The sequence below is a fragment of the Furipterus horrens genome, unplaced genomic scaffold (assembly GCF_987537825.1).
Source record: "Furipterus horrens unplaced genomic scaffold, mFurHor1.1.pri manual_scaffold_11, whole genome shotgun sequence".
Taxonomy (NCBI): Eukaryota; Metazoa; Chordata; class Mammalia; order Chiroptera; family Furipteridae; genus Furipterus; species Furipterus horrens.
Genome location: NW_028327181.1, coordinates 67,656,332 through 67,670,118, shown reverse-complemented (window position 1 = coordinate 67,670,118; position 13,787 = coordinate 67,656,332). Strand labels below are relative to the sequence as shown.

The window sequence follows — 13,787 nt, the reverse complement described above, 5'->3', positions numbered from 1 at the left end:
ATGCTTCAAAGATGTTCAAGAATCTGTTCAAAGTGATCCACGTTCTGAAAGGCCCGTAACAAGCAGAACACCTGAGAATGTTGAACATGTATGGGCTGCAGTCAGCAAAGATCAGTGACTGACAGTGTGAGAACTAGAAGCTGATCTGGGCATTCCAAAAACTACTATGTCTGAGATTTTGATGCCAGATCTTGACATGAAACATGTCATGGCAACATTTGCTCCATGGCTTCTACTACCAGAGCAGAAGGAACGTTGTGCTGCAGTTGCTAATGACACTGGGAGAACTGTATGAGGTCCCAAGGTGCCTACTTTGAAGGGAACTGAGGCATCATTGTCCTGTGTACAATGTTTCTTGCATCCATGTCTTCTTTAATAAATGTCTCTATTTTTCATAGTACATGAAAAATGTCCTTTCTGGACAGGAGTCGTATACTTTAGTCTGCTTCTAGGTTTCCCCCTTTTCTTCCCCTTCCAGACCTTGGGATTATTATATGCAGTTATAAAGACTTTCTTTCTCAGCTAGTGAAATTGCTACAGGGGCTTCCTTTCCCATAGAAGCGATACACGCAGCAGTTCAAAGGCTCACGCAGCAGTTCAAAGGCTCCTTGCCTCCTGCACTAGCACAGCTCTACCTGTCAAGTTTGGAACACCTGGCAATCTTATTGGACCAGGCTCAGGACTACTGAGTCAACGCCACAGGTGAGACGTGTCTCCCTCCTCCTCCCTGCCTCAGTTTACTACCTATCCTTTCTAACAGATGCACCCTGAGAAAGTGAATTGTTTTCACCAGTTCTTCTCAGCTAATGGCAGGGTATAGTTTTGCCATTCCTAACTGTTACTTTTCATTTAAGGAGTAAGCCACCCTGTTAAATTCAGCATGGGAGCTGTTTTCCAGTATGTTCTTTCATATCAGTTTCCTGAGTATCATTTAAAAATATTTCTAAATGCCGCAGAAGTCATGTAGAGTACAGCTCAGGGTTAAGGTCAAAGAACCCACTTATGTTTGGAGTGTGACCTGAGTTCTCTGTAAGGGAAGTCGGGCCCCTGTGTGAGCACCAGGGTTCCCGTGGGTCAGTTCTGGGCCCCAGCACCTGAGACATTTAAAAGCTCCCTGGACAGACAAAAACTGTTTACTTAGCTTTTGCCTTTGGCCTCCTATCACTGTTCTGGTCCCTCCCTTCTATCAGATTCTTCTTCTTCCAGTAACGTAATGTTTACCGATGTTTACCGAATACCATAGTATGTGCTAGCACTGGATGAAACATTTTAAATAAGTTATTTTTTTCATTGCATAGCTACTTAGTGTGAAGTGGATATAAATGTCCCTATAGCTACACATGAGGGAAAGACTTAGAGAAATTTAATAACTTCCTGGCAGTATAAAGCATGGCTGGATTCATACCCCAAACTGCCTAGTTCCAAAATTCATGCTCTCTGCCATCAGGTATTTGTATAGGACTTCAAAGACACTAAGCTCATAGAAGTGTCAGGGTGTCTGTTTAAAGATCCAGGCTCACTGTTAGGGCCATCCAGTAACAGTCATGAACTTGGAACATTTGCTGTGTTCATGTAACACAATCTCCACTTCACCCTCTTAGTAGTTTACAAGAAAATCCATAGCTATCAATTAATGACTGCTCCCTCACCCCCCCCACGCCCAATTTCCAAAACCGAGCATTTATGCCAACTCAGAGATTTAGTCTGTAAGTCACATTTAGGAAGTTGAGCAGTGACAGGACTGGAGCTGCCCTTTAGGCCTGCAAGTGGAAAGACCTCATTGAAGCCAGCAGGGTTTCCATGACTGAGCAAACACATGGTTTGGAAAGTGTAGTCCTAGTAACTGAATCTTCTTTCCAAGAAGCCTACAAGCTTTTCTGGCATCTGGTATCAATGATCCTCTGGTAATGGATAGGCATTCTGTCATGGTTAATAATGAACAAGAGTAAAAGGAAGTGACCTGGGTTATTGAGTTCTGCAGGTGCAACTTCACTGGACAATGGATAACACATTGCGACGGAACTGCCTCTTCCAAGGTGCAGAAAGATGTATTCCAGTATGTGATTTGATTTTCTTCAACAAATTCCTTAGTATAACAATTATAATTTCCCCATAAACTTGTAAAATAATAAAAATGTCAGGCCTGAGAATTGAGTCATTAAATTAAAATGACTGTGTTGGTGAGAAGCTAATTTTTATTATTATTACAAATATAATTACAGATAAACTTTTTGATACATGACAAACATACATTTCCTCTGTGTGTATAGAGCACACAAATAATACATAAATGTATTTCACATTGAACAAATCCTTTTTAAAACTAAAAATTAATACATTAGCTTATTAAGATTTGAATACAGTACAAGTTTCTGGTCATGAGCTCTTTGAATTTCTTCTCATGGCCAACAAGACATTCATTTCCATGTCACCATTTTCCTAGTCTACAGTAGTGATATAAAGTTTGTCACAGACTTTTAAAATAAGACTGTATTGTATACACTGTGTAATGTAGTGTGCCTACGTCACAAAATATATATAAAAGTACATATAAAGAATATATAATTATACCTTGAGTATGTTAATAAATGACTTGAAGCAGGTAAATGCCATTTACAACATGGACTCTTGAATGACATGTGAATTTGAAAAAGAAATATATATTTTCCAGACTCAAAATGTTGATGTCCTAATGTTTATTTTAAAAGTTAATTTCCAAGTGGGCAACCAGTACATTAGAAAAAGTTGGATTCAAGGGAAGTGCTATAAAATTGCTTACTTCCCATAGTCATTCTGAATTTAATGCTACTTGGGGTTTTTTTTTCAGCACTGCCTCCAATCCAAGTTATTAAAGTTTAAAACCATATGAAAGCCTTTATGAAGACCCTGAATTGTATTTCTCATTAAAGGAAAAGAAATGGCTCGGTGAGTCATGTCCCTCCACTTCTGTAGAAGACAGCAGGCCACTGTCAGTCATTATGAAAGTTCAAACTCAGCACTTAATGTGAATTTATATGAGTTTAGGAGAGGGTTTTTATGAACTCCTTTTCCTCCACGCATCCTGAGGGCAGTGAGAACACAAGACTTTTGATCTTCTAAACAAAAATCATTATCAAATGGATCTGTTAGAGGCTATGCAGCACAAACGGCATCCTGTGTGTAGCTACAGCTGTCTTCCATGGGAATTATAAATGCCTCTAGCTGAGGACACTTTCAACTGATTCAGAGCAAAACAATATGAGGCTTGCAAACAGAGCACAAAACACTAAAAACAATGAGTAACTCTGATACGAAGAATCTGTTTGTGTTCTTTGTGTTACAGTTTGCTTATAATATGTGTGTACTTTTTTTTTTAAATACTCTGTTTAAAAACCCCAGCATTTTCATATAAAAGAAAAAGGAAAATACAGGCTCTTAGCTAACACTGTGAACAAATGAAGAGAAGTGATGGGGGCAACTTGTCCAGTAGCTTTCCATCAAAGATAATGTTTTATCTTAAAGCTAGTGCATCTATTTTTAAAGCTCATTTATTTTTCTTACACATTCATGATTTATTTGCATATCACCTTAAAAGCTGGCTTCATCATCCATGCCATTATCAATCAGACAAAAATCTATCAAGCACCCCCAGGACGCACAGATCTGTCTTTGAAATGGTGTCATGGTGCTAATCTGTCCTACAACTAGGTGTACATTTTGAGAAAGAAGCATTACGACTTTTCTGAGAGCCAACTACTGCAGGAAACACCTGAGAGAAGCCACAGAATCGCCTCTGTAGTTTTTAAGCAACTCCCTGAAGTCGAGAATTTATGGGACCAGCAATGTACTAAAATTCCACAACTCTTAGCACTCATCTATTTAGGGCTCAAGATGTTCCTCAGACTTTCATGTCTAAGTTAACTTTTAAAAGCACAAAATGAAAAAATCTAGAATGCATTTCAAATAATCTTAAATAGCAATTCTATGACAACTTATAACCACTGTACCGTCAAACACCAATGCTGGAACCTACCACTTCACAATACAGTTATCTCAAAACATATGATCAAAAACTCTGGGCAGGAGCTTCTTTCATAAATTCTTCGAGGACAGCTACCACATTTTTGGCTTCGGGCATTTCTTCATGTTCCACTTTAACAATCTTCAAAAGGATATCTCCACTGCCACAGTTCTTCAGGAACATGTAACATCTAAACAAAGCGTAATGATTCATTTCTGCCTGTCGGATAAATCTCTTCAAATTATTTGTGTCTTGTATGGCCTAGAAAAAATTATCCAATTAAATATATATTTAGTGAGATGATAATGAAGCTTGAAAAATATTTCCTATCCAGCTGAAGATTCAACATATGTTGCTGAGATGGTTGCTTTTTATTTTAAATATTTTCATCATTTTTATCACTCACATGCTACACCCCTGGAAGAACAAAATCTCTTATATAAAGTAAAACTACTTTAAAAATCTCCTAAATATGGTGACAACACTTCTCCGCACTAGAATTTTGAAGCCTTAGGCACTAAACCACTTATTGGTGTGCTTTCCAACTAAGATATGTCACAAACTATAAGGTTGATGTCCCTGAGATAGAAGCAAGCATTCAACCCAATTAACTGGAAATGCAATGATATATATGCAGAAGCCACTGAAAACTGTAAGTAAAGTAAATACTGTCAGAGGATTCCAGTTTTGAGAATGTCCTGTTTAAATAGATAACACAGCCATAAAGCAGATTTGTTACTCTGTCACTGACAATAATTAAAATTCAGACAAAGTTATATGTGGCACTTGGCATGCAAACAATTAATTACCTTTAGTTTAAAGTTCTCCAGTACTTGTCGAAAAAGAAAAGGATTACCGCCTTCAGCACCATTCAAAAAAGCCTGCATCCAATCCTCACAAAATCGGTTGCTTCCTGTAAAATATTTTAGAAAAGTTAAATAAAAATGAAATCTTCTATAGCACAGACATCTATTCTTTTTCTATTTATTTTAAATTGAGGTATAACTGACATATAACATGTTAGTTTCAAGTGTATAACATAATGATTTAATATTTGCAAACACTGATACTCTTTATTACTTTATAAAAATACTTATAATGAATTAAGACTTCTATAACAGTCTTAAGAAAGTAGTGTACTCATCACCTGGCTAAAAATACCAGAATGGTTGAGGCCCCCTTGTGCTGTTTCCCAATTGCCTTCCCCCTCTTCTCCCATCAGAAAGGATTATCATTCCCATGTATTTCTTTAAACTCTTGCCACATACTTTTTTATCTCTAGGCACTGCATAGAATTATTTTGCATGTCAAAACTTCATGTATTTTTCTTTAATGGCTGTTTCACTACTACGTTTGTGAGCTACATGGAGACATGTAGCTTCAGTTCGTACACTTTCACTGGTATATAGTATTCCACTGCATGAATATAGAAGTTTATCAGAATATTTTCCTGTTGATGGAAGCATTTAAGTTTCTTAAGTTGCTTCCAATTCTTTGGTATTTCAAACAAGGCCTTTATGAACATTTTTTTGTGTTTGTATCTTTGTATAAATATACACGAGTTCTTCTATATACTAAGGAGTGGAATTGCTAGCATGACGTGATTTCTCATGTTTCTAGAATTGCTATTATTTGTGATGAGTCTGAGGCCAGAAGGATAAGTTTGTACCATTTGTTCAGGGTACAAAAGCAGAGACAGGCTCCCAAGAGCCATGGGCTGGCTGCTTCAGAGGCTGTGACTCACCTGCATTGCAGAACTGAGGCTGGGAGCTACTGCAGTCAATGACCACGGACTTATGCTGCTCCTCCGTCATGGCCATGCACAAGGATGTCATGGTGCCCTCGTGAATAAGGCCTTGAAGACTGGCCACACTCAGAAACCTGCCACACACACAGTCCTTTTCCACAAACAATATTGCAGGATGGGAGGGAGAAAGCAAATTAATCCTGCACTCGGGGGTTTAAAAACATAAATATCAGGCTTGCTGTGTACAAGTTTTTCTTTGCAAAACTATTCTTTACCTGTTAATGTCCCTCTTTGTTTTTTCATCTGATTCTTTAACCTCAACAGGAGTATAACTCAGAGCCTAGGAGAGAAAAATAAAGCCTAATTGATTCATGTGTTCCTTACTGAGCATAGAGCAGCTGCTTGTGACTAATCACCGCCTTCCCCCAAACCACAACATACGTGATGGGCCCTGCCCAGGAGCTCTCCAGAGCCCTGTTCAGCTGCTGCTCACTAACAGCCTAAACTTGGCTTTCCCACCCTGTCTCATGGGACCGTCCAGTCTCAGCTGTCTCTGCCCGCCACAAATTTTAATGGAAAACCTGGCCATTTACTCAAGCTTTTCCGCTGGTATCTGGATATTATAGCAAATTTTCATTTTTTAACATGGATATTTTTATATAGTTAAAACGCTTTGGATTTTTATTTTCCTTCTCAAATTATTTTGGGAATTACACCTCTCCCAGATCATTTCAAAAACTAACTGTTTTAAAATGTTTTATTCTACTAGGAAGACTCACTATCTGCAATTCCACCTTAGTAAAGTAACTTTCTGGATCCGAGTAAATGGAATGCTTGCAAGCATAATTTGAATGAATATGTGCTCCGGGGTTAGGGGTGTAATCTTAAGGAATATGAATAGGTCTTTAAATAAACCAAACTCTGCTCAAGTGATTCACAAATAAGGACCTGCCTTTTGATTGGGCAACACTTACAGCATGTAGCAAAAAGGTAAGCTTCTCCTGAAAGAGAAGAACCACCCTCTGGATTGGGCATACAACGTCCTCAAACCAGCTGCTCAGGTAAGACTTGATTTGGTTCTCCAGGCCCTTCTCCTAGGTCAAGAGAGAATGTCATTGCTTCACCTTAGTGGACTTAACATTTTCTTCATGATACTCCACAGTGAAAAGAACAGGGGACAGATACCTCCTTTTGTAAGCAAATACCCCCAACTCACAAAAAGGGAATTATGATCTAAAACTCACTGAGAAATGCATTCTATAAAATGAAAGGCTGACTAGGGTTCTGTGCTCTTTCTTCACTGGGAGGAGGGGCTGTGCACTACATGTCTATCTTCCCGAAGGGTACTGTGTACTCGCTGGAGACACACCTAATAATCCTCTCCCCAACGCCTGCATGGTGTCTGCATCATCTGTGTACGTAATAGCTTATAAAGTGCTTGTTGAGTGGCTGAAGGAATGGAGACAGACAGTTCATTCACACTCAAAATGTGAACAGGGAAGGGTGCAAGCTAGGTCCTCAGAGCACTCCAGCGCACTCCAGCAGTCAGACGTGCTGCCACGGGCACCTCTGGCTTCCTAGGCCATGCTGCTCTCGGGGCCAGTGGAAGAGCTCCGGCCTGGGAGAGGGGCTCCCCCCGACTCGTTTCCCAGGCTCACTCCTGTGCTGTCCTTTCCTGCAGGGTCTTATAAGCGCATGATAAGTAAAAGGAGTTATTAATAGGTTGTAAATTTTTATGACTTTAAAAATTGCTACAAGCTGAATGCATAGTTTTAAAAAGGTATGGGTAAATTAATGGCTATGGATATATCTAATTCATAAAAGATCAATGAATGAAAAGTGGACTATTTCTAAAAATCTTTGATGTGGAGTTCAAGGACAGTCATACCATTGCATAGCACGTGTTAGGTGCCAGAGGCTTCATGGACCATGAGTTCTGACCATAATGTGAAGCTTATGTGCCTAGCAATCAGGAGAGCATCCTCTTCCTCCCTGGGCATGTCACCACGTAACACTGAATTTAATGGATTGAGTTTTGCATAGGTACAAAGCATCAGAAGCAGTCTTGTGCATCTTAGAGCACTTATAGGTCTGTGTTCCATGCTTCCCTTAATAAGTGCCTTTCAACGAGACCTGAAAGTAGCACATTTTTAGAATATAGGTGTTATTGTGTCTGCCTCTGTGATTTGGCAAGTATAGCAGTTATAGTATGTTAATCAGCTCAGTCTCAAAAATCTGTTGAATCAATCATCTTACCTCACAGCTCATGTTATTTTTCAGTCCTTGAATGTACTTGTCCAATTCAAGCCTGAAAGTATGTTCTTAAGGAAGTAATAAAGGATGAGTCAAGACAATGTGTTATCTCTCAACAGGGAATATAAAATCTTGCAAATAACACAAACTGTAATTAAAACAAGCCAAGCCCTGGCTGGTATGGCTCAGTGGATTGTGAACCAAAGGGCTGTCAGTTTGATACCCAGTCAGAACACATGCCTGGGTTGCGGGCCAGGTCCCCAGTTGGGGGCGTGCGAGAGGCAACCACACATTGATGTTTCTCTCCCTCTCTTCTTCCCTCCCCCTCTCTCTAAAAATGAATAAATAAAATCTTAAAAAAACAAAAACAAAAACAAGACAAGCTGGTCATATGAAAGTATGAAATTCAAGTAAATACACAAGGGGTAGGAAAGCTTCATGGAGTGCGGTAGTAATAACCCTCCACCTGCCTCCCCATGCTTTCCTTCCTCGTATCCTCAAAGATAAAGAAAGGATATAGCTCAAGTCCTTTTTCAGAACCTCCTAGAAAACAGACCACATACTCTGAAGGGTTATGTTCAGAGTCCATTGCTGCTGTTTCAGGTAGCAGTTTTTCTTGTTGGAAAAGGCAGTAGTAACAACCGACCCGGTAACCTGGAATTCTGGAAAAGAAAGAAAAAGGTACAATGTATTAGTCTGATAACTCATGCATCTAATTTTGTGGGCTGCTCTGAGCCCCGGTCATCTTGATCTGGCAATACTGCTATATTGCTAAGTAGGTCAGAGCTTTCCAGACTTCTTGGTTTTCTTGTAACAGCAGAGGAAAATGAATGTATACCATGATGGGCTTCAGCTAAATTTCTTTGAATTCACCTGTTTTATGTGAAAAATGCATACAAATTTTACCCTCATTCATAGTACATTCAGTCTACATAAATATAAGCATGTTCTCTCCCAAAGTTCACTAATCATTAAAGCTCCAGGCAGATTTGACATGTTTATTCTGTGGCCTTATCTTTGATCTGTAGCCTCATATTTGTGAGGGGACTTGATGCCAACATTATGGTCTGAAGTGAATCAAGGGGTGTAATAGAAAGATGGCTGGAATTCAGCTGAGGATGCCTCTATTTAAGCTTGAACTCCATGGATGTAACCAGCCTTGTGACATGAACTTCTCTGACTTTATATCCTCATCTGAAAGTGTGAGAGTACCTGCTCTATCAGCACTTTGGAGGGACAATGGCATCAAACTTTGTGGAAGCACTTTACAAACTGTACAGCATATATACACCTTTTGTTTTGGTAATTAATTCTTTTCTTTGAAGTACAAGACTAAATAAGCACACTTAGGAGGCAAAGTCTCTGCCATTCAATGAATTCCATTCCACAAATGTTTATGTGTAAGGCCCAGTGCCCAGGGAGGCAGAGAACAAAGATGAATTTTGTAGGTCTAGTGGAAGCTAATCTTTTGGAGTTTCTCATCACTTCCCTTATGTAGCTCAGAAATAAAACCTCAGGACACAGCACATTTTACACTTACCTCAGCTCCACAGATGCAACATTACCCAGGCCTTCAAAGACTGCTCCCTTAGAAAGACGCTTAGCAATGAAACTGCGCAACTCTGGCTCCACTTCAGATGGAAGATTAGTATCAGCCAAGGAGAGGCTTGAAAAATGAAAGACACAGTCCTTACCAGTGGACTCCTGCATTCACACCCCGTAAGTGAAACAGGTTATTACCAAAAGCCAGAGTCCCTTTAAGGACTTGAAAACACTTTGTCTAACTCCTGTTGGTGAGGTTTCTAGGAATGTATGTCACCAAGTATGAGCTACCTCATCCAACAGGTTAGAATTATACTATCTTTCCACCTCATTCTGCCTATTACTATGACTGTTGAGGTCCCCAATCCACTGGCCTTACCATTTTTTCATAGTCCCTCAAATTTCTCATTTCCCTCCTCCTTACCCAGCTTATCGTCCACGGTCAGTCATTATAATCAGATTCCTGCACACATTCTCATTCAACCCCTCTGTTATTTTCACCTCACTGTACTTGCTTATTAGCAAAATGTCAGCCACGATTAGTCCAGCTCTCTACCCACTCTGCACATGCATCTCTGCAATGAATCTGGTTGGACAAAAACATTCACAGTGTCTAGTCTCACGTTAAGTTAATGATCACTAGCCTCAAGTGGGCCCAGCTATAATTACATTTCCTGGTTCACTCACTCTTCTACTCTCCTGGGTCACTATTTTATGCCTCCTCTTTTTCCTCAATCCTCCATCTACCTCCTACCCATGAATAAACACTCTAGCTTAGCAATCGTTTATGAACTAAAAGTAAAAATTTTAGTTTGGTTTAGATTTGAATATAAACACATGCAAAGTAGAGAGAATAGTATAATGAACTTGAATATACAGTATTCCCTCACTTATCGCGGGAATTACGTTCTGGAACCACCACCCCCTCGCGATAGGTGAAAATCCGCGAAGTAGGAACCTTACATTTATTTTAGTATTTATATATATTTTAAGGCTTTATAAACCCTTCCCACACACTTATAAACCGTTCCCAGTCCCTTATTAACCTTTCCCACTCCCTTATTAACCTTTTCCACACTTTTATAAACACTACTTATATTCTTAAACATATTCTACATTCTTAAACCTACGTAACTTTAACAACATATGTATACAGTACCGCAAAATCCTACGACATAGCGAAAAATCTGCTATAAATAAATATATTTTTTAAAATCCTGCGATACAGTGAGGCCGCGATAAGTGAACCATGATATAGAAAGGGACTATTGTACCCACCACTTGGTTTTAACAATTATCAGCTTAAGGCCAATCTTGTTTCAACTGTACCCTTCCACCTTCCAGATTTACTTTGAAGGAAGTTTCTGGCATCCTATCATTTCAGCCACAAATTTATCGTAGGTATCTCTACTTTGCATCAAGTGTTAAGGTTCATTCATTCATTCTCTTAATAAATATGTATTAAATGTCTACCTTGTGCCAGCTGCCACTCAAGGTACTCGGTAGAGAGCCATCAATGAACAAAGAGACAACAATCCCTGCTGCTCTAAAATTTATATTTTAGTGTGCAGAACAGGAGCAATGAAAAGGTATTCTAAGGGTTTTTTAAAAAAAGAGGATTTTACATTTCTTGGTACCCATATGATATTGAATATTTAATGGAGTTCTAATCAAGAAACTCAGAATATTTGTCTCTGGCTCATCACCCTGGGCACTGTCAGTATTTGGACCTGTCCTGGCCTTGAATGAATGAGCTGATGAGGAAATCAAGATGAGGTTCCTAGGAAATAGGTGGGCTTGATGGTTTGACTCAGGGAAAGCGGAGTGCAGAGAGGGTACCCGCTGACACCTACCGGCCGAAGAAGAAGCAGGAAGATATTATAAAAGGACGGGCACGGGTTATGCTCAACTGTTTTTACCTGAAGTCATCACCAGAGGGAGTTTCTGCATTTGTGCCACTTGGGCTTCCATCATCACTGTCCCCTCGCTGCTGGGTCAGTCTACACGCCACAAAAGCAATACATAAAGCTATCAGTTACGAGCTCTAACTCAGGCGGGACACAGGAGCTCCCCCAACCAACAGGGTGGGGTCTAACAACTAAAATGCTGCAAGGGAGAAGTGCCTACCCTCCTGACAAGGAAAACCCATAACAGTGTTGATAAAGAGCTCCTTCTCTCTCCAGCCACATAAGGGATGAAGGAAAGGAAATAAAATATCCAGAAGAGTCAAGGACATTTCTTCCGAAGATTTAGCCTAAAGGACAAGAGAGCCCCAGGAAAGTCGGCCGGGCGGAGGGGAAGGAGGCAGCAAGGGCTGAGGCTAACCAGAGGGCGCGGCTGAGGGGTGAGAGAGTGTGGGGAAATGGAAGAACGTGGGGAGATCATGGCAGGAAACACGCGGGATGGAAACTGACATTTTTGAACACGCAAGGGCACTGCGCTAAACAAAGGAGACGAGTGCTAAGAAGGGGCCAGGACAATGACAGGGCCCGTTGGAGCGCAGAGGCTCGCGAGCACCAGGCCCAAGTCCCGGATGCGGGCACGGAAGAACGGCGCGAGCCAAGGAGGGCGCTCAGGGCCGTAGCCCGCGGCTGGGAGAGAAGATGGCGTTCCAGCCGGGCCCGGGCGCCGGGCCGGGTGCGTGCGGGGCCGGGGCGGGGCCACAGGGACCTCCGGGCTCTGCACCTGCTTCCGCGGTAGCTGTAGAGACAGTAGTGACTGCTGGGCGGCGGCTCGGCTCTCCGCTCCTCGGCGGAGCCACCCTCCTCGCTGCTCTCCAGCTCCTTTTCATCCCCATCCAGCGATTCCTGCAAGGAGGGGAGCATCGCGGCGGCCTTCGGGAGGCGAGGCCCTGTGTCCCCTCCAAACTGCTCCCCCGCTGCCGTACAGTCCTCGCTGGCCGTGCTCGTCCGTCCTCCGCCCCTCGTGCACCTGCGTTCCGCTGGTTTCCCTGCGTTCTTAGGCGAGGAAGCGGGCCTGGAAGGGCTTTTCTCTCCGCAGGCGCCGGCGGGCGTACTCAATTACTTTGCGGAACGACGTTTAGCAGTTCTAGTTTAACTCCTTTTTCTCCTCTATCCTTTACGACGTCTAGGAGACTTTTAGCTAGGCACCTGGAAAAGATAAAGCTGCCCTCCTGCCTCCTTTCAGGCGCGCAGACACACTCACATACACCAGTTTGATCAAAGATTTCGAAATTGAAATTGACGCCCTTCCTTTAAGGAAAAAGGTGAAAACATGAGAGAATTTTTTAAATGCTTGAAGGAGGCCTTTCTAAACATACGGAACACTTGGAAGCCATACAGGAAAAGATTAATAAATCCTACTACGTAAAAACTAAATATTTGTGTATGACCCAAAGTCAAAAACATAACTAATGAACTAGGAAAAATATTTGCAATCTATATAATAGATTAGGGGCTGTCATTTAACAACAACAACAACAAAAAGATAATGGGTAGTTCACAGAAGAAGAAATAAAAAAATATATAAATAAATGCTCGATTTTAAATAAAATTGATGGTATATTGTACTATTCACTATCGGATTAGCAGAGATTTAAAAATTTGATAATCTGTATTGGAGTGTGTAGGGAAGCAATCATTCTCACAAACTGTTGATAGTGAAATTAATGCATATGCTTTGGAAAGCAATTTGAAAATAACTATCAATATTTTAAATTAAAAAAATGTCAATATGTTTATTGATTCCAGAGGAGGGGGGTGGAGAGAAAGAGAAACATTAATTGGTTGCCTCCTGCACATAGCCCCAAACACACATGACCCAACCCTGCAACCTAGGTGTGTACTCTGACCAGGAATTGAACCTGCTACCTTTGGTGCACAGGATGACACTCCAACCCACCGAGCCACACTGGCTGGGCTACCAATATTTTAAATGCACATGCTCTGTGACTATCAATGTAACACTAGGACATCACCAAATAAACTCACATAAGTGTGAAAATATGTGAATCCACATATTTCTTGCAGCATGGTTTGTAATAGTGAAAAACTAGACACAATCTGAATGTTGGTCAATAGGGGAGCGATTAAATAAGTTATGGTACATGCAATTGTAGGGAGAATAATGACCCCTGAAAGATGTTCACATCCCAATCTCTGAAACCTGAGAATGAGTTAGCTCACCTAGCAAAAGGAATTTTGCAGGCGTGATTAAAGATCTTGAATGGGAAGATTATCTTGGATTATCTCAGTGTGCCCAATGTAACCAATAGAGTCTTTATAA

At 40.9% G+C, this 13,787-nt stretch overlaps 1 protein-coding gene across 1 annotated transcript; it reads right to left on the bottom strand.

Annotated features, from left to right (window-relative positions):
* Window positions 1–2,230: 2,230 nt before the first annotated feature.
* Window positions 2,231–12,381, bottom strand: CUNH17orf75 (chromosome unknown C17orf75 homolog). The gene is made up of 10 exons (XM_090292039.1): window positions 12,228–12,381; window positions 11,462–11,542; window positions 9,541–9,666; window positions 8,519–8,662; window positions 8,004–8,061; window positions 6,722–6,841; window positions 6,023–6,087; window positions 5,745–5,881; window positions 4,810–4,913; window positions 2,231–4,261 (listed from the first exon to the last, which is right to left on the bottom strand). Exons 1-10 carry the CDS (start codon window positions 12,365–12,367, stop codon window positions 4,046–4,048), a joined length of 1,191 nt encoding a protein of 396 aa, XP_090148165.1. The 5' UTR covers window positions 12,368–12,381; the 3' UTR covers window positions 2,231–4,045.
* Between the last annotated feature and the right edge of the window lie 1,406 nt (window positions 12,382–13,787).